Source organism: Bacillus rossius, chromosome 7, assembly GCF_032445375.1.
Source record: "Bacillus rossius redtenbacheri isolate Brsri chromosome 7, Brsri_v3, whole genome shotgun sequence".
Taxonomy (NCBI): domain Eukaryota; kingdom Metazoa; phylum Arthropoda; class Insecta; order Phasmatodea; family Bacillidae; genus Bacillus; species Bacillus rossius.
The window spans coordinates 45,225,971-45,247,378 of NC_086335.1; the positions used below are offsets into that span (position 1 = coordinate 45,225,971).

Genomic DNA, 21,408 nt, shown 5'->3' on the forward strand with positions numbered 1-21,408 from the left:
AATTTAGGAGCCCGCTCATAGAGCCCCCCCTGCAACCGTTAACTTTCGGTGCTGGCCGTCTCCAGCGAGCATCGACCCACGTCCCGCGAGACTGCCGCGGTAACCATTGTCACGTAGTGTTGTGTTTAGTGTTGGTGAGAATTTTTGTAGCGGGACCGAACCGCGGAGCGGACTTGTAGAGTGTACCGTGTACCCACATGGACCCCCGGAGAAACTCCCAAATTAAATGTATTCTGCCAACTCGTATATCATTTTCCGTAATCTCTTGTCCTCCACACGGCCGAGCGGCCTTCACAGTCAAGGTAGAACCATTCAGGTTACATCCAAGCCGTGTACCTGCCGGGGTACGCGGGGCACAGAGTACCCACGACCCCACACCAACGGCCTAGCAGCCTGCTAGCCTGGCGCCCCTCCGGACAACAAGAGCATCGCGACGCCCGTAGCACCCGTCAGGTACCCCCCGGACCTTTTCACAGAGGTTGGGTGACGGCAAGAGCTTTGCTGATTTTTATATCAGTTGTGTTGATAATTATGAAGTAATCTTTTATGCAATATTAAATATCGTAATACTAAGTATCGCAAAAATCACAATATGAGAAACTGTGGCCATTTATAATTGCTGAAGCGCTAGACAATTTACTGCAATGTTTTCAAACTATTTTCACTGCTAGCCGCTAGATGCCATTTCTCTCACAACCTTAAAAAAACATTTTAAAAGAACATATGTACACTCTACGTCACCAGGCTCGCTGAAATCACTTGTGAATTTCTTACGAGTTTCCTAAATTGTCCCTATTACAATATTAGGTCATACGATTGCAGTATTTGTCAGTATTCAACATACGAATAGCTAAAACGACTACTTATAAATTTGTGCAGTCATATTTAATGAATGTTAAAATATAAAAGTACCCAAATTCTGCTAAAAACACATTAACTTACGGATCATCAATCATACTTGTCGTGTCCTGCATTTGGCCTCGGCCCCCTTGTGCGAGTACTACATGCTCATCCCTGAAACAAACCTGGCTGCCCCGACAACGCAGGATATTTTTTACCTAATCTCTACTATGCCTAAGCTCTTCAAACTCCGACCCATCACCCGTGCGTACTTCCTTGGCACCAGACTCATCCTCGGCCTCCCTCGTGCCACACCCAGACAGAAACTCCTACATCGAACCTAGATCCCTCACATCCAAGAAACCATCCGCAAAACAACCACAAAGTTCCTTAAAAAGTGCTCTACCAGTCTAAACCCCCTCATACGACTCCTCGCCGCTCCCCCACCAGAATCCCCACATCCTCGAAGACCTCTCTTCGCCACAGACCACCTCCAAGTGGAAGACGCCGCAGACGAAGACACCGATCCAGCTGGAGGGGCCGGCAGCTAACCACAGTGACCAGCACGTCCACGAGATAGCACTGCGGTACTAACTATGCCACGGTACCACGGCAACTCCACTTGACCACCCCACCGAACCTACAAGACCAACACCGTCCAGACAGGGCAAGCCCGAGCCAAACAGGCTTGCTCTCACCCACCAGCGAGAACGAGACGTCATCATCCACTCATCACCATCACACTACATGAATCATCGGCCCCCTAGGACCTTTTCGTCGGGAGGGGCCTCACCCAGTGTATATTATATTGTATTTTTTTTTATTTAATCAATGTACTCATCCAGTGTTTCCAATCATGTACCTTGCTGACTCAAATAAAGTTGAGTGATTTTTGGCGGGGTGGACCCCCTGGGGGAGTGCCTCATTTAAAATAAAAAAACCTTCTGCACTCCCCTCTCATTCTTTCTCTCTCTCCTTCCTCCGGAACGGCCTTCGGGATTACGCTCTAGCATCCCTCTTCCCCTGGAGCGTCCTTCCGAGGATTACACTCTAGGACCTTTCCCCATCCTTGTTACCCTACCCAGCAAGAGCGCAGGACGCAGGAGTGGATAGCCGGAGCAAAATGCGCAGGATATGATGTCACAAGTTCGATTGACGTCACAACTGTGAATTTTTCTGTCTCCCGATCCAATAACCTTAGGACCATACTCCTACTCTGCATGACATCCGACTCAATGTTTATGGTTTTACTAGGTTCCAACCTAGGTTCACTTTGCCTATCACCATAGTCATAAGATGATAGTGGAACATTAATATCAAATGAGGGAAGCGATAATTCGACAGTGTGACAGGGCATTTAGGCCAGTATTCGAAGACTCAATAACAAAGTTCAAAAGTATTTAAAGATGCTATAGCTGTACCCTAACTGGCTGACTGTTTTCCTAGGGCATGATAAGATACAGCCAGTCCTCCACTTTGTAAATGTAGGTTTCCAGAAAGAAAGGAAAAAAAAACTCATTATGATGGTGCACTCAAAATTATTCATTTCATCTTCAAAGATTTCATCCGTCAGTGGAAGGTCGTAATCTACATGAAGTTAGTAATTTACCTATTGCCGGCATCCTTTACTATCTTAAAGAATTGTTTTACATTTGTTTATTTGCTGCATTTTTTTTTATTTTAACGCATTTTTAATTTTAATGTTTGAAACAAAAAAATTCTCGAAAGGAAAAACAAAAACATACAAATAAATATGTGAACTTAAAAAAAAAAAAAAAAAAGCGAAATGTTTGGTAATCAATCGCCTGCAATTACAGGACCAAAATTTAACCACTTTTTAAGCTTAGTCAGGTGGCAGTAATCTTTGGCAGTATGTAAACTAGAGGTGTAAAAGTAACGAAAAAATGTATACCCGTATGTATTCGTTACTATAACAATTAGTACTCGTTACTTTCGTATCGTTACTCGTTACTTCTGATACCGCATGACATGGCACATGCTATGTTATGTAACAGCATCGAATCGAGTCGTATTTCGTACGCGTACAGTATGACGTCGCGTAAATAAAAATAAATCGAATATAAACAATTAAAAATATTTGATAATTAACAGCTTTTGTTAACCAAGAAACCATTAACTCTCATTAGAGCGGCTATATTATAATATATCTTTTAAGATAAGAACATAAAACGTGAAAATACGCGATTATAAAAAACAAAAACATACATATTTATAATTTGTAAAAAATACTTTCTTACGTTGTTTCTGTTCGAATCTAAAACTTTGTCTACACACACAATACCTTTAATAAACAGTAAAAAACTTGGACGACGAATTTCCAAATCATACTTTTATTATTAAACAAACATCGTTCTTTGTAACGAATACGCGCGCGCATGCGTGAAACATACGAAAGATGCGAGTAACGAAATGCATTCGTGTGTAACGTTTCGTTACTCGTTACTAGATGCCGCACCCGTTACTCAGTAACGAATACATACGGTTTGCTACAGCTCTAATGTAAACACAAAAGTATTTGTTGAACCTGTGGGTTTTGGACGGATCTTTGCGAGTTGACCTTAATACAAATATAACAAGATTATTCAAGCTACTTGAGCAATATCAAGATTATGGATGATTATGAACTCACAGTTGGCGTGTAGTTAATAAAACCATGATCTGCAAAGGCATTGCAAAATGGATTATTTCTGAGAAAATAGTATGTACACCACTTAAATTGCGTAATAAATTACCCACAAAATACAACTGCATGCACGTTTGCGTTTCTATTTAAACTAATTAAAGCAAACCCTTCTTATTAAAAAAACAAAGTATTTTTTTCTAAAATGTCTCGTAGGTGCTTAACTTCTTCGGTTAACCCTCATGTAGCCTACCTTATTCTCTGTCTCTTTTTGTGTCTCATTAACTATTAAATGATGAGACATGGTTTGATGTGTATACACAGTTTGATCCAAATATAGCTTGGAATAAATTCTCAAATATTTTCTTTTTACTTTTTAATAATGTATTCCCTAAACAATTGGTAAGAGAGAACATAACAAAAACAAATAAATGGATAACTAAAGGATTGCAAATCTCATACAATAAACTAAAGACTCTTCATATAGAAAAAAGATCTACAAACAGTGACTTATTAAAGTTACATACAAAGAAATATGAGAAAATTTACCATAAACTTATATTGGAAGCTAAAAAACAGTACAATAGTAAAAAGCTACTGTATTCCTCTAATAAAAATAAAGAAATGTGGAAATTAATTAATAAGGAAACCAAACAAAGATTAATACATAAAAATATAACTATAAATGTGGATGGTATGGAAATTCGTAATGGTAACCAAATAGCTAATGAATTTAATAATTTTTTTATTACCATACCAAATAAATTAATAAAAGGAGTGAAGACCCCTGATAATCAGCAAAAATTATGTGAAGAATTAAATTTAGAAATGAGGAATACAAATTCCTTATATTTCACCCCAATAACAGAAAAAGATATTTTAGAGACTATTGCAAAATTAAAAAACAAGAACTCTTATGTTCTTGATGAAATACAAACCTCACTACTAAAAAAGTGTTCTCATTTTATAAAACTTCCTTTGACATATATATTTAATCTGTGCTTATATATTCAATCTGTGCTTAACTGAAGGTGTTTTCCCAGACAGACTTAAATGGACAAAAATAATTCCTGTATATAAAAAAGGTGCAATAACTGATATGAACAATTACAGACCAATAGCACTTCTATCATCTTTTTCAAAAATATTTGAAAAAATAATCTCAAAACAACTTATATTAATTCTAGATAAAAATAACATTATATCTCAGAGTCAATTTGGGTTCCAAAAAGGGAAATCTACAGAACAAGCAGTTTACAAATTCATAGGAAATATTTTAAAAGCTATTGATAAGAAAAACCATATTATTGGCATATTTGCAGATCTTTCCAAAGCATTTGACTGTGTGGACCACTATTTACTATTAAAAAAATTTGAGAGTTATGGCATAAAAGATAAACATTTAAAATTATTTAAATCATATCTACAAGATCGGAAACAAGTAACATTAATACGTCAATGTGATGATAAAGGTACATATACAAATGCTATATCAAAACCTATGACTATTTCAATAGGAGTACTGCAAGGCTCGATCTTAGGTCCCATATTATTTATAATTTTTATAAATGATCTTCCTACATCATTAATAAATGGAGACGCTATCATGTTTGTAGATGACAAATATATTAGCAATAGCAGAAAATAAAAAAGAACTAATAACTAAAGGAAATTCTATACTAGAGGAAGCAAATAATTGGTTTATAAAAAATAAACTAGTACTAAATTTATCAAAATCCACTATATTACAATTTACAAGAGTAAATAGTCTAGCCAGTAAACATGATTTTGCTACTGTAAATGGTAAACAAATTAACATTTATACATACTATCAAAAAAATCTGCTCTTTAGAAGTTGTAATGGCATTATACTTTGCAAATGTACAGTCTATGTTAACATATGGAATTATTTTTTGGGGAAACGCATCACTGTTCAAAAAAGTGTTTAAAATTCAAAAAAAAGATAGTTAGAATAATAAATGGTAAGAGACAAAGGACTCACTGCAAACCATTGTTTAAACAATTAAATATTATGACTTTTCCTTGCCTGTACATTTTTCATACTATACTTTACACAATGCGTAACTCCACAGTAATATCAAATAGTAATATACACAGTTATCAAACTAGAAATAGATGTGATTTACATTTAATCACACATAGAACAAAACTATTTTCACAAGGACCCTACTACAGTAGCAGGGTTGGGAAAATAACAGTTTTTTTAAAAAAAATCAAAAAACATGTTTTTTATTGTTTTAAACTGTTTTTTTTTTGTTTTAAACAGTTTGTCATGTTTTAAAGAGTTTTTTTTTAAGTTTAACTTTTTAATATTAATTTTAATCAAAACCACCAGAATATGTTTTGCACATATGGTTTCAGCAGAAGTCCCATCAGGTGTAAGGTATATTGCTACACATTTTTGAATATGGAATTCCCTGACATTGCCCGGTTTTCCCTGACTGTAGCCATTCCGGATATTATTAAGTAAAAGGCAAAAAGTTCACCTTTCAAGGAGTACTTATTCAGTCCTGTAACACTAAAAGAGATTAAACCTCTAGTATGGTGGATGGCTTTGGAGAAAAGTACTCATCATGCAACTCTGAACCTGGCACATCAGTTACACAGTGCAGTGGCTTCGTCAGCTGGTATTGAACGTCTTTTCTCCACATTCGGGTTTGTGCATAGTACTGTAAGGAACCGGCTAGGAATAGAGAAGGCTGCCAAACTTGTAACTGTTTTCTGTGCACTTAACTAACAAAAACAGATTTTAATTAGGTTAGATGAACTTAGTGGAACTGGCACCGTAAAAGGTATGACTGGTTTGACCCCAAGCAGTGCTGGTATTTTATGTTTACGTGAGGAATGTGTTTCACTTCAAAACTTCTCATCCTAGTCTGGATATTTATCACAATTGGTGACTTACAATGAGACAGCGATGCTTGCGATGAAAATGTCAATATGCAGTTTTCGTTTTCGTAAGAAATAAAACGTTTTTTAAAATACACATAAAAAACATGTTTAGAACAGAATGTTTTAAACATTGTGTTTTAAACTTGTTTTAATGAGAGTGTATTGTTTAAAACAATTTTGAACATATTGTTTTAAACATTTTGTTTTAAACGTGCCAACCCTGTACAGTAGTATCAAACTAATTAATAAATTACCAATTGAAATTAAGGAAATTGTCCATTTAAATAGGTTTAAACAAGAACTAAAGAAATATTTGGTAAAAAAATACTTTTATTCAGTTGAAGAATACCTTAGGGTATAAGCATATTAATATGTTGGTTTTTGTATTTCAGCAAGTATGGTGGTTAGGATGTATCAGCAACCTAAATAATATTGCCAAGACAAAGATTGTAGAATCCAGGAGTGTGGTTATGTTTTGTATTTAAAATTTGTGTTTGTCTATATGTTTTAATTTTTTGTTTGTATTTTGTATATTGACAACTCCCTTCTAGTATGTACTGGAGAAAACAGGAGGCAACCAAATAAATAAATAAATAAATAAATAAATAAAATGTCTGTGGGCCTATGAATGCTAAGGGCATTGTGTGTATGCGTTAAACAGAGGGAAAAGTTAAGCCAAAGTACTTCAAGTAGCAGACCTAATAACGACTTGTGTCCCTTCACAAAACACAGAATTTGCCCTAATCCTACATCATCATTACACACATTGGTTAACAGGATCAGAAGCAAGATTTGTTACTGAACACAAAGCTTTCATGCCTCTTGATTACAGTACAGACCACTTCAAATGCACTGTTTGTGTTAATGACAACCTACTCTGTGAACAGAATGGTAGACTTGCTGTGGTGGTTGCCAGTTCGTTTTCGAGACATGGTACGAGATGACATGGCGTGCTGTAGAAAATCCAGTTACTGCATCTAAGAGGTAGGTAGCACGATGCTCATTAGACATTACATTGATCTTCCTTCAGTGCGGTTTGTGTTTGTCCGCAGGAACTTTCATGACAAGTGTGTTTGTGTGTGGATGTTTCATGTGCCCATTGGTACATCCCACATGCTGACATATTGCACACTGCTGCCATCCTTTCTGGTAAAATGATCCTATCAAACTTCATCAAGTGCCAATAATGCTGCATACATAGGCTGTGTTTGGTGACCTTTCTTCTCAGTGTTAACTGATGCTGCACACATGAATGAGAACAATCTCACAGTAATCGAGGCAATGCCCTCTTGTCTCATTTGAATAACTATTTTAGACTTTGCAAATCACTGCACCTTATATCATTTCTACATTCATTTATGGTGCACTTGTATGTCAAATACTTGTAATTTTTTTTTACACTCAACTTTTCTGTCAGACTGTTTAAGTATATATTTAGTTATTAAATAGTTTAAGTGATGATTGGAAAGGCAAGTGTTTGTATGCATGGCAGCATAGAGAAGACTGCGTTGCTCCTCATGTGCGCCTCAGCCTGTTTCTTTCTGAACACATGTGTGGTGGGATTACAGCCCTGCGATGGCAGCGACTAGCAGCTGTGGTGATTTGAGTGAGTCGTCGAGTGCCGAGGATAAGGTCGGTGCAGCCAGATTGCTGGACAGCTACGAACCCAAGACTGACCTCACTTCGTAAGTATTAACTTAGCAGCTCAACATGTACAGTACTTTCTGCATACTGAGAGCTGTAGCACTACACAAAAATAAAATGTCCCACAGTTTATCACACTGGGTACTTACAGGGCTCCAAGTCCCTGGATTCCTACAGGGTGATTGCTTTGGGTTGTCTTGGGCTTAAACTCTGATGCCTGTGGTCAGGAAATGTCGGTTTCACACGTGAAAGAGAACAGGAGCATGGCCTGTATCATTGCATTCTGACCAGAACTGAGTCTTACTTGGTCGAGCAAACATAAGATGAAGTTGAACACAAGATTTTCTTCTTGAAGAAAGGGCTTTGAAAATAAATTAATTTAATGGAGGTTCCATATTTTTGCAGTGTTGAGACAAATATTGCATTTTTATGCATTTCTGGTGTACAACATTTATATTGTATTTTTCACAAACCAGTATCTCTCACTAATCACTAGAGACTTGAAAAATTAGCAGGTTCAATGACCTGTTAGGTAGACGTGATGTTTCTTTAGTCTTGAATGACTTGAATTTTATTCACTTGTTCTGTTGCTGTTGGTTTTTTTATTGGTGTTAAGACTATCTTGGAGCATGTCAGAACATTTGTGGACCTATTGAAGCAGACACAAAAACATGCAAGTGTTCAAGGCCAAGTTTTTTTGTTAAATGAAACCACAAAAAAAAAATTCCGGGTCACTACGAATCATATTAAATTTCAATTAAAATTACAACTCTTAATACATTATGTCATATTTCATATGTAACTTAGTGTTTACATGTTTATGCTTTATACTGTTCTGTAAACCTAAAGATCATAGTACATATATTGAGTTGCTTGCCTGGCAAATGAGCTGGTTTATCAATCTTACCAGTTGCTCACTAGGCCAATTACTCAACTACTGATTAGGTACTTAAGTATCTCGCATAGTGCATCTACCTGAGTTGAGCTCAGTGGTGCAGTAAGCAGTGATTACACTAAGCTACTGACAGCAAAGTGTGCACTGACTGTAGTTTTTATAATCCTAAGCAAGTTTCAAAACAGTTAATTGTGAGGCGACGTTGGTAACTTCTTGTTTAGACAGCACAACAGTTTCATCGGTAGCAATCTTACAAGCACTGGGTAGTTCTTGGGACAGCCAGCATGATGGGGAAGGGTTATCTTGTCTTTCACCTGCAAGTTTGCGAAGCCCGTGCATGCGCACACTGGTAGTGTATCTCCTATGTTTTACCGTGGCCCCTCTGGGTAGTTTTCCATGCGGGAAGGGAGAAAATGGAACGGTACGACAATGTGCACGGTGGTAGCAGAAACTTCAAGCCTCGATAAGGTTGCAGGAATTTTTTTACGTCAAGGGCAAGGTGAATGTTCTACAAAATCTGCAACAGTTAAAAGGAACGTACATGAATGATGCAGTGTCAACCCTGCGTGCCGTGTCACGCGGTGTGCACAGGCTGTGTGAGGCGACATACGCGGACGGTCAGCGGCAGAAGCGTGCGTTCACCTGCCCCACGTGCGGCAAGGTGTTCCGGTCCGGCGGGAACCTCAAGACGCACGAGCGCGTGCACTCGGGGGAACGGCCGCACGCCTGCGCCTCGTGCGGGCAGCGCTTCAGCACGGCCAGCAACCTCAAGACGCACATGCGCACGCACACGCTGGAGCGGCCGTTCTCGTGCGACCAGTGCCGACAGTGCTTCGCCACCAGCTCCAACCTCAAGGTGCACTACCGCATGCACACCGGCGAGCGCCCCTATTGCTGCAGTGTCTGCGGGCACGACTTCACAGGTACCGCTTCTTTAAAACTATCACCAATGTTATTTTCTATTAATGTGATAAAGCATTTTAAATAATTGTGGCTAATTTTTCCCTCTGAAAACCTCGGAGAAAAAAAACATTGCATTTTAGATAGATTTAAAGTTCTCTTAAAGTATAAAATGTCATTTTACACACTATGTGGTGAGTGTTGAACTGCACACATGGCCCAGCCCAGAAAGTCATAATAAAAAAAGGCTTTCACAAGAAATCTTTTCCTGGAATTTGATCAAGAAGAGATATACATAGTTTTTTCTTTAAAGGTTTTGAGTTTTGTAATGAATCAACATTGCATCCGTATGTTAAGTAATATACTAACTAAATATGATGTAAAATTAAATTTCCTAAAACCTTTTATTTCCCAACAATAATGAGAGTGCCTGAAAACTAACATTTTAACACCTTTGTTGTGTACTATTTTTCAGACATGTATTATGCCTTATCATTGTGCTGTTAATCCTAATCTATTTTTAATGACTTGACTAGTTATTTATTTGGTTAAATATGTACGTATATGAACAACCACATTAGTCAGGATTTTACTATATTCTGCTCTTAAAAACCTTAGAAGTCTTTTGAGTTTCCTAAGTTGGAGTCAGAAGTGTCAATGGCATGTTTCTAACTGATTGCATTGTAGTGAGGAAAAGTTACAAGCAGATGGCTGTGCAGCCATGCAATTGTTCACATGCACAATCAGCAAGTTGCTCAATCTGGCATCAGCACACCTGTCTTAATGTGCATTTTATCTCTGCAATCTAACTTGGTGCTCAGTTCATCATTTCACAATTTATTATAGATAACTTTGACATTTGATGGAAACAGTATATTAGGCTATGTATTCCAAAAATAGTTTTATTATTCAGATTAATTACATCTTAAACATTAGCTTGTATATTTTGTTGCTCTGCCCCCATCAGGTGATTATCCTGGATCCTCTCTGCTTGAAAGTGTCACTTAACCCTTTGAGGCACACAGAAATATATTAAAAATAAATTAGAATCTATTGTGTAACTTTTAGCAGACGTGGCGGAAGGAAAAATTAAAGCAGCCAATGTTGCTTGTTCTTGTTAGGATCGCCAGGTAGCAGCACAAGGCTTACTCACAGGAGGTATTTCGGCAATACCACTGACACATTACGAATAATAACATTTTTTCAAAGTGGTATCATAGAAATACCACTGCAAAACAAAGGGTTAAAGCTTAAAGGATGTGTGTTAACTAAGTGCCAAGTCAGCAAGTTTTGTGTGTGTAGGCAACTAAGGGTGCCACTTGCAGCGAAGTTAACAAGCTGTGTGTTTGTGGTTGCAGGCCTCGGCAACTACAAATGCCACATGCGGATTCACACCGGGGAGAAACCTTTCCACTGCTCGGTGTGCGAGCGCAGCTTCACTTCCTCCAACAACCTTAGGACCCACCTGTGGAGCCACACAGGCTTCAAGCCCTTCCAGTGCAGTGTGTGTGGCCAGCAGTTTGGCACCAAGAGCAACTTCAAGACGCACACCAAGTCGCAGAGCTGCACCAAGCTCTACTCTTGCAAACGATGCCACTGCGACTACACGTCCTGGGCAGCATTCCGCAAGCACGTCTCCTCCGGTTGCCAGGATGTGGACAGTGTGCCCTCGCTAGTCGACTCTCGGGTCCCAAGCCCTACCGCATGAAGACACAGGTTCCCAGCGAGCTCCCAGCCGTGGAACCCTGCTGCAAGGGTGGCCTGTTTTAACCCTGCAGTTTTTAGTAGAGGTGAGGCCAAATTCCACATATTTAAAGAAAAAAACTTTTATCATTGATTTTGTATCAGAAAATTGTAGTAATTATTTATCTGAATTGATATTCCATCATTGATTTTTTTTTTTTTTAAATAAATTAACAAATTTTTTTCAGCACATAACTTTGTTCACTGAAATAAAGTTGTTCCTTACTAAGCTTTCTTTGATAAATTATTAATATTTATTTTATATGTATACATTATGTAAATTTGTTTGGTATGATTAAGGACAGTGTAGATGCACATATTCTGGAGTTTGTCAAATCATTTACCAAGAAATTAAGTAAAAGATTCATTTGCAAGTGTTCTATTTTGAATAGGGAACACAGTAAGACAATAGTGGATTGAGATTGCTGGAAAAGGACATAACTCCTCTGAATACTTTGCTGCAAAAGTAGTTTATTTGTTACTGAGATCTTAAAAATTTACGGTTAAATCTGTTTGATAAAAATAATTATTCTCAAAAGTGCGGGCGCTCGTGATGCCAAGCAAGCTGCACAAAAATGTTTGTCTTGCACCAGAAATTCACAGCACGAAGAAGAAAACTATTACACCAGAATTCTTGGTGTGGACAAAAGGAGCATGCCATCTCAATTCCTTGTTCTTGCTATAAATATGCTGATTTCACTGCCCTTTATTTGATATAAAAATATATACTGTTCAATAATTGATTAATTATAAATGTTTTACATTAGAACTTAGCATTGTACTAAAGGAAAGCCACACAGTGACCACTGGTGCTAATTTAAATTCATACTGCAAGCGATAAAGAGATTATTACACAATTACAATCTGCAAATTATCCTATGTGATATATTACAATAATAATTCTTAATTAATTAAATGTTACATGAAATTAAGTATTGCTGCTTCAAGTACACACTGCTACCCTCGAATGGGTTCATGTCTGTTGTTGCTGCCATTGCATTTAACTAGTTAAAATAAGTTTTGAATATGTTCCAGTGTCTGCTGATAACATAGTGAAAATAGAAACATTACTATTATATTTAACTCTGGTTAGGGGTATGAGCATTGACTCGTGGCACACACAGATGGCTGAAAAGAAAAGAGAGATGGAAAAAGGGGAGGGGGAGGAGGAAGACGAAAGAGTGGTGATTTCAGGAGCTGCATCAGACTTCTCAAGGGGCACAGACCCTGGGACCCCATGTTTGAGGTTTTACTCGCACATAATTTGGAAGTCACATGGTATTATCGCAAACAAAATGCAGTATTAGTATGCTCAAACCATTTGAGTCTGGTCGTGTATGGACTTCGGGTTGGCCGTTTCATATGTGGAATAAAGAGCACCGTTTCCAAAATCCTTACATAGTATAAAACAAAGTCGCTTCCCGCTGTCTGTCTGTCCCTATGTATGCTTAGATCTTTAAAAATACGCAACGGATTTTGATGTGTTTTTTTTAAGAGTGATTCAAGAGGAAGGTTTATATGTATAATACATGCATAATATAGTAGAGAAACACTGATAATTTTAGAGGTTTCTAATGTGATGTAAATAAACACATTATTTTGCGCTTACATTGCAAACGCTGGCTGAACCCTATGTTATCCGGCTATGTGATAGATCAAAATAATGTACTACAGTATTTTACACCTTAAAAAGGTCTACAAAAAAAGTCCGCTATGGTATATGTCTATCTATTTCACAATAACAATTTTTTATCCTTTACTTTTTATGAGAAATAATGGCTTATTTACGAAGTGATTTTAAGCAATACAACATTAATCCTTATCCAATTAAGTACCTTAAATACATTGTGCATTTAATATAGATCAATATGGCCCTGTACAGCATGTAATTTAAATGAATATTTTCAAAGATATTACAGATTTAAAATGCAGGGACATAGCGGTTGCGGCGGTACTGGGCCGGGGGGCCGGCGGCGCGTGCCTATAAATAGCGTAGTATATTTAGTATCAGCATTGCACCCGTGCGAAGTTGGGGCGGGTTGCTAGTATAGATATAAATAGCATTACTACATGTTAGTCATTTAAGCACGAAAATTTGTTAAACTATTTAGTATGAGTAGAAATTGTGCTAGGAATGTTATCTACAATCTGAGATCTACGATATACAATTTACAAGCATAACACTTTTTCGTTCATTGCATTTAAATCCTTATGGCATAAACTTAATTCTCTTGTGTGACCAACATGTAATTTTTAATATGATATTTATATTTCACCTTATAGATATACATTTACATTATTTTAGTCGTTTGCTGAATGAAATCTTATCTGTAGACCTACTTTTGGTAATTTTTTAGTGTAGCGGTTTCTGAGTAACACGTGATAAAATTCTGAAAATGGTATTTTGGAATACTGCTTATTATTCTTTACTAAACTATTGATGTTATCATTTTTTTTTTTACTCTTGTAGGGAGGAATTGGTTGGATTTGTAGTGGTCAGTTAGGTTGTAATAGTTAGATCAAGAATGTAAATGAATGCTGTGAGCCATTCTGTGAACTTATTATTTATCGGTTGTGTGTGTGTGCGTTATTATACAAAGAATTACCAGGGCAAATTATTATATAAATTATTTTATCTGGATTGATTTACGTATTTTTTGTATTCTTGTAGAGAGGCATTAGTTATAATAATTTGTAGTTGTCTCCTGTGATCCACCCACTGTAGGTCACATTTGTGTAGGTTAGGTCAGCCACAGTCTTATAAATACCCTTTGTGAATTTTTTTATTGTGTGTTTCTACATAATTATGCTTAAGTGTTATAGTTATTGAATTTTAAAGTTGATTCTCATTTATAAAATAAGTAATATATGTATATAAAACAGACAGCATTTTTTTTACGCACCTGAACTACCTAACCTACAAAAGGTGACACTGAAATAACGTTAGAAGCGTAAATGTTCATAGTCACTACAGAAACACCTTAAAGCTTATATATTAAAAACATTCGGCCTCAAAACTTAATGGTGGAATCTTTCTTTCCTTTTATTTTTAGTTGCAGCATAAAATTAAATAATTATAGTCACAGTATTTGTAAATGAAGAATGAGGTGGAAGAAAACATGCAACCAACAATCATAGGGCAACATGCGAGAAATAAAAGATGCTCGCCTCGCTGTGAAAACATACTAGGTACAACATGAAAGCAAAATTTATTTGGCACACATGAGCTGCATATGACATCATCATCTCAAAAACTAGTGGTGAAACCAAATAAGGAAAAGTATCGTTCCAACATTCTGACTTTGCTGAGAATGGTCTAGTGTGCAAGTTCACAGATCTAGTTAAGCTCGCATACAACTGAAAGCCGAGTGTTTCAAACATAGGACCCCTGGACGAAGTCATCATCACTTTTTTTAAATAATAATAATAAAAATTACACATGCACCTTTTTTTGAATACAATTTCTTACAATGGCTATCAAAAATGCTGTAAACTCAATTTGCTCACCCCTTCATGGTGAAAATTGTTTGACAAAGGTTTTAGATAATATTTATAAAGTGTATAATAACTCTAGTATTAAAAATATTCATAGTGTCACAGTGAGTCAGTAAACACATCAAGAGCTATTGCTGGGTGTACCATAGCTCACTCTTTTGCTCCGGAAAATATTTTTTTGTTGCTTCTTGCGTCTATTTTTAAACCACACATCAACTTTGTGTGCAGTCATGTTTATTCTTGTAGCTAGATCTTTGCGTTTTTCTTTGCTAAGGTAGTTATTGTTTTTGAAAGCTATCTCCAGTTCCTGGTACTGCTGTTTTGTAAGTCGCTTCCTATTGTGGATCTCATAAATACTAACGGGTTGTGTCCAGTTCCTCTGTCGAAGGTTTCTAGTGGAGCCTGGAAGGGAGGCAACACAATCATTACACGTTTTGCATACACTTATTTGAACAGCTAAGCCGGTTGTCCTGTACACATTCTGTACCATCAACTACGATCAGCACCGTGTTTCTTCTGAGAAAATATCAAAAGATAACTAAAAATTTATAAAATTTCATTAGAACTTCTCATGAAGACAATTTATACAAAAAAAAAAATGTATCAAATAAGGCAAATTGTTTATGGTCACAGAGAATATTTTAAGCTACAGTAGAGTTGGTTAACCGAGTTAATGTGAACCGTGGTAACTACGGATGAGCAGTCTCAGATAACCTGGATAGAATATCATCTTGGTTTTCAGTTGGCCAGTGGTATCATCTTTTGAGGTGGTTATGTCCCAACATTTTTATTGTTAATAATAGAAGTATTTAAGATGTAAACTAAGCAACAAGATTATGTTTAATTGAATGAAGTTCTACAACCATCGTAAATTTTGAGCCGTAGAAAAATTATTTTAATGAATTAATTAGGGGTAATAACCTAATAACACATCACAAATATATGCATAAAATAATAGAGCTACTCTCAAATATTTTAATGAAATATATAAAGTTTCTACAGCCACAAAATTTTCGGTGGTTGAAGAACATCAAAAAGTTAAACATAATCCAGATTTTCAGTACTCCATCTTAAATACTACATACTCTACTATCTAAATATATATAACTCAAAGGTGACTGACTGACTGACAAAGTGATCTATCAACGCACAGCCCAAACCACTGGACGGATCGGGCTGAAATTTGGCATGCAGGTAGATGTTATGACGTAGGCATTCGCTAAGAAAGGATTTTGATTAATTCTACCCCCAAGGGGATGGATATATATATATATATATATAAGCGAAATACCACTCACTGACTCACTCATCACAAGATCTATAAAACTATACACCCGATTGACTTGAAATTTAGCATAGTTACTCATTTTGTGAAGTAGACGCTCACTAAGAACGGATTCTGCAGAAATCCGATCCCAAGGGGAGTTTCGGGGGCGTAATGTATCAAAATTTCCAGTTTTTGGTAGGAAATCACCATGGCAACGGCTGTTGCTTTGTTGATGCTTCATTCGTCTCTATGGCAACGACTATTTCATTGTTAGTGCAGTCCTCATCACCGTTGAAATTTTGCGGGTACTTTAAATATCAAAAAATGCCCTTTTTTTCAAGTATATATATTTTACAGACTTGAAACTTCACAGTAATGTTCCTTATGTTACGCAGGATGACATTTTCCGAAAATTAGATCCCATGGGTGGTTAAAACCAGGCAACAGTGGGTACTTTGTCTGCATGAGAACAGGATTTTGCATTGTTCATGCCTTCTGCGTCTCCATGGCAACGGGCATCGCGCGGCAGTGGCGTACCCACAAGGAGGGGCATGTATAATGAGCGGCGCAAGAGTGATCTGCCTGTAGACTGCCGTAGCGAAGTACGGGTACATCAGTTGTACGTTGCGTGCATGAGTCGGGAAACCATCAGTGCTATTCATTTTCTCTCCGGTACATTATAAAGCATTGTAAGAAATTTTCACTGAATTTTTTTTTTATTTACCATTACTGTAAATGAGAGATGTGGCTTAATTTTTTTCCATTAGTATAGCTGTGTGAAGCCGGGTCGGGCAGCTAGTTTACAATAAAAATCTTAATCAGCTCCAATTTCAAGGGCACACACCAGCCTCAAGGAAGGACTTTAGACTAAGTTGTATAAAGGTTTTCATCTTGTATTGTTGTGATGAAATTGCAGCCTATGTTTGACAGTAAAATTTGGACTCATTCTGTATGTACACAATTTGAAATATATGTGGTTTTTAATATATAAAAAAAGATTTTAGGTTTTTTTATGGCTGATTAAAATTTGTAATTATTTTTAAATATTAAACACATTTTAAAAGTTACTGAGTATGCCATTAGGGTCTAGGAAAATGCCAATTTATCTTAACCAATTTGGAACAATAAGCATAAGTGAAAAATAGAAACTGAAAAGTGATAAAACCAAGTTTTATTGAAATTTGTTAAGAAAGATGAGTTAATAACAACAACTTAACTATTTCACTGTACATCACCAACAGTCAGCTGATTGTGATGTATTATGCATGTCCATTATGTTATTGCTTTGCAGATACAAGAGTTGTGGTTGTACATAGTTTACTTATTTTATGAATGAAAGGTCTTTAATCTGGCACTCTATGGTTCGACACGTTTTGTAATCCACCACCAATCGTATTGCTTGTGTTCAGATTTTTTCTGGGTCGATTCCAGTTGTTGACCAGGGCCATCAAGTCACATTACTGTGCTGCCAGAATTTTTAGTTTTCCCGGAGTTCATCCTTGCTGTCAGGCTTCAATCTAGTACAGTGTTTCATTCTTTTTTTAGCTGGTTAAATTTCACATTTTTAAAGTACTGTAGTTTTCTTCCTGTCAAAACTAGATTGGGGTTCGATAATCTGGTATACCAGTGGTCCCAAATGAGCCAGGGTGCATAGATTTCACTGTATTTCTTTGGTTTCCTTTGATTTTTAAATGGGTTCTAGCCTTGAGAAATGTTATATTTTATAGTGTACTTAAAATGTCAGAAAAAATTACATAAGTTTTAAAATACCCGACTGTAACAGAGACACAAAATAGGTACAGCTAAAATACTACATTACAAAAGCTTAATGCAAGGAGACCAACAAGATTACAGCGGACTACAAACCACCTCTCAGTACTAATTTGATTCTCATGAATTTGAGTAATTCTGGGTACTTGGAATTGAATCTCGACCCTCATGTGAACGAGATGTGGTAGTAATCATGACTGCCAACGAACTAAAAGAAAAAAACAGCTAGAAAACAGAGTGTGGAGGTGTTTCTGAGTGCTTTTGTAAATAAAAATGTTTACACTCAAGGCGAAAATTTGAAAATACAGTAGTGTCTCGACTGAGGTTCCGTATTATCTGAAGCAATCTAAAGTGCCATTACCAGCAAAGATTGTCGAAATATTTGCTTGAGGAACTAGAAAATGATCAAACTGTTGTCGAAAACCTAAAAATTGTTATCTCAAAGATGTCATTTACAGTCGGTCAAATCATGGAGTGATGAGAATATTGAAACTGAAGAAAAGCTAGAAAAATTACACTTTGAAAAGATGATACCACTAGGCTTACTAAAAACCAAGGTGATTTTTATATCATATCTGTGTTATCAGGGAATTTGTTTGTCAGAGGTTGCCGCGGTTCACATTAAATCAGTTAGTCGCGACTCAACTGTACTTTTAAGTAGACTTTTAAAGAACTCTGTCTAATCTAAACACACTTATATGTATATATTTTAGTGCAATAAATTTTCTTACCAGTGTCACTCATGTCAGTTGATTCCAGGAGTTTATTGGATGTCATTTCCTGGATTTTGTTCAATGCCAAACAGATATTTTTAATCCTTCTGGACTTTGCCGATTTTTTCCCCTTTTGATTACATGACTTAACACCTTTGGCTGGGAGTATGTCACCACTGAAGTCGTAATCAATCTTTTCAATTTTAATGTGAGGAATACTCATATTTTTAGTGCACTTCCCATGGCATGTAATGTCATCATTACATCCAAGAGGATAATCTGTTTCTTCTGGAATAATTTCATCTATGTCGCTAGAAATCACGAAGAATATTTCTTCTTCTGTTGAAAAAAAAAACAGTTGCATTACAATATGAGAAAACAGCAGCCATTAAAAATAAAATGAACAACAGAATCTGTATACAAGCTATACAAAGTGGAACTAAAAATAAAAATGCAGAAAACAAAATCACTATAAAGCTAGTCAAATGCAGACAAGATGCAGTGCCTTAAAACATCCATTACAGCAAAGTAGTTCAAAACAAGGTTTACTACACTACAGATTTGGATGAAATAAAAGGAAAATAACACTGTTTCACAAGGAAGGGTCTCTTGATAGGTGTTCCATCCTGGTAGCAGCAAGCACGTTGCATTTTCTTCCGATGCCAACGTCTCCGTGTGTGTGTGATGTGTGTGTTGTGTGAGTGTTGTATGTGTATGTGTGTGTGTGTGTGTGTGTGTGAGAGAGAGAGAGAGAGAGAGAAAGAGAGAGGAATAGTCAGAGCGTGCGTGTGTGACACGTAACACCTGGAAGTTGGCTGCCCTACTTAAAGTGCTGCACTGGTCACACGAGCCTGCAGCAAAAGACACAGAGGAGCTTGCAGCGTGGGGAGAGTGGACAAGCAGAATGGCAACAGGGCACATCTTGTATTTTCCTAGTCCTTGGATCACTGTGTACCACAGTGAAGTGTCGTGCAGGAACTCCCTCCAACTATTGTCACGCACGACGTTGCAACGGGAGAACAGCAGCCAGCGGCGTGAGGACGTACAGCATGCTGTTTGGTAAGCCTTGTTCAGTATGTGTTTGCGAGCCCACAGTAATGCCAAATTGTGCTGCATGCAGTTGAAATCACTACAGTGGGAAACTAATGCAGTTTTTTCTTTTGTTTCTTTAGTCTTACTAAGGATGAACACTTACAAAAACAGTAGACAAAAAAAAATTTAACATCTTAAACATTACAGTGTATCAAAATTTAGCTTGTAACACTGCTGGAAATCAAAATAAATTTAACTGTGAATAAACTTTTTAAAAATGCCATAGTGTGTGTTTTCATGCAATAATTATGATGGAACGTTACACAATGTACATAGTTTTTATTTCTAGCAACATACAAATATTTGAACACACTGTTACTGCTCAAAGTTAAAACATAGTTTAGCTAATAATAAAAAATTGGACAAGACTATATACAACACTTATATGTTCATTTTCAACAATAGGCAGTATATTATTTACAGAAATGTCTTATTTTCCCTTGTTACTTACTCTGACTTATTGAATGGTCAAAAAACTTGTCACGTAAAATAATTTCCAACATAAAATCTTTTAGATGAATTCAGATTATGGAGCTGAAATTTTTTTTTTAATATTTAAATGCTTGCAGTGTGTTTTAAATAAACATAGGTACGTGAGACAGATGAACACCCTTTCAATATATTTTTCACGAAAGTAAAAATGCACCAGACTAGTGTACATAACTACTTTCACGGCACAATAAATGTTTATGCATTTGTTTTGAGCACCAATGCTGTACCTTTAAGCATCTTTACCTTTGCCTGCAGACATTCATTGTCATCCTACCTAAGTGAGAGTTACAGTTTAATTTTGTAGTGGAAGAACCAATATGATTTAGCACTGCATTCAATTTTAATTCTTTAAATGTTGTGTACCAATTTATAATTAATATTTTAAAACATTTGGGAAAAATTTTTTTGTCCATTTTCACTGTTTAAAAGTACACGCTATAAACAGCACATAAAAAATTTAGCCTGTATAGAAGCATTTAAAAATCCTATTTGTTATCAGACACTTTTAAAAACTTGGCAGTTATCCAGCAAAACATTTTACGGCCCCAGTGGACGGTCCCAGCCAAGTAAATTTTCCTTTAAGCTTTGTAATGTGCTTTGTTTTGTCAGTCGTTCAAGTACTGTGCTGAAAGGTTGTGCGGGGGCGGTAGCTCAGAAATAACGTATAGTTGTTCAAGGACAGACAATTTAAAGGGTGCTGGGGCAGTGCTCAATTAAATTTTTATCCATTTGTTTTTTTCCTTTCAGTTTTCGGACTTTTCATCTAGAAGTTACGTCCCAGGTGTGCGGTGCAAGCCCAGGTGGTTTGTGGATCCACCGAAACATAGTTTTCCGCGTTTCTCCGTACCAAGAACACAAGAGTCACTAGGGACATTATTTCATTTGAGGCACAAGACTCAAAGAGTTATGATCAGCGAAACTGAGTGAGGGCAGTCATTCAAAATGTTGGGAATGAATTGTAATAATTTTCAACAAAAGAAGAATAAATTTAAAATTCCATTTA

At 36.6% G+C, this 21,408-nt stretch overlaps 2 protein-coding genes across 5 annotated transcripts in view; one reads left to right on the top strand and one right to left on the bottom strand.

Moving 5' to 3' along the window:
• The first annotated feature begins 3,314 nt into the window (after nucleotides 1-3,314).
• On the top strand, nucleotides 3,315-21,404 carry LOC134533949 (gastrula zinc finger protein XlCGF7.1-like). Of its 2 annotated transcripts, XR_010075412.1 has the most exons (6): nucleotides 3,331-3,559; nucleotides 7,282-7,378; nucleotides 7,963-8,079; nucleotides 9,525-9,856; nucleotides 11,192-11,623; nucleotides 21,153-21,404. XR_010075412.1 is itself a non-coding variant. In XM_063371785.1 (5 exons), the coding sequence occupies exons 2-5, from the start codon at nucleotides 7,335-7,337 to the stop codon at nucleotides 11,539-11,541; spliced, it is 843 nt and encodes a 280-aa protein (XP_063227855.1). In that variant the 5' UTR covers nucleotides 3,315-3,559; nucleotides 7,282-7,334; the 3' UTR covers nucleotides 11,542-11,805. The 2 variants fall into 2 exon arrangements, 1 of the variants encoding a protein (XP_063227855.1); XM_063371785.1 differs by lacking the exon at nucleotides 21,153-21,404 and having other exon boundaries at nucleotides 3,315-3,559; nucleotides 11,192-11,805.
• LOC134533948 (homeobox protein notochord-like) overlaps nucleotides 12,173-21,408 on the bottom strand; it is a 33,652-nt gene continuing 24,416 nt past the window's right edge. For all 3 annotated transcript variants that reach the window (XM_063371782.1, XM_063371779.1, XM_063371780.1), the window contains exons 4-5: nucleotides 18,840-19,160; nucleotides 12,173-15,473 (exon numbers count right to left, since the gene is read on the bottom strand). In XM_063371782.1, coding sequence (XP_063227852.1) covers nucleotides 15,193-15,473; nucleotides 18,840-19,160 — 602 coding nt within the window. In that variant the 3' untranslated portion in view covers nucleotides 12,173-15,192. The remainder of the gene's footprint in view (nucleotides 15,474-18,839; nucleotides 19,161-21,408) is intronic.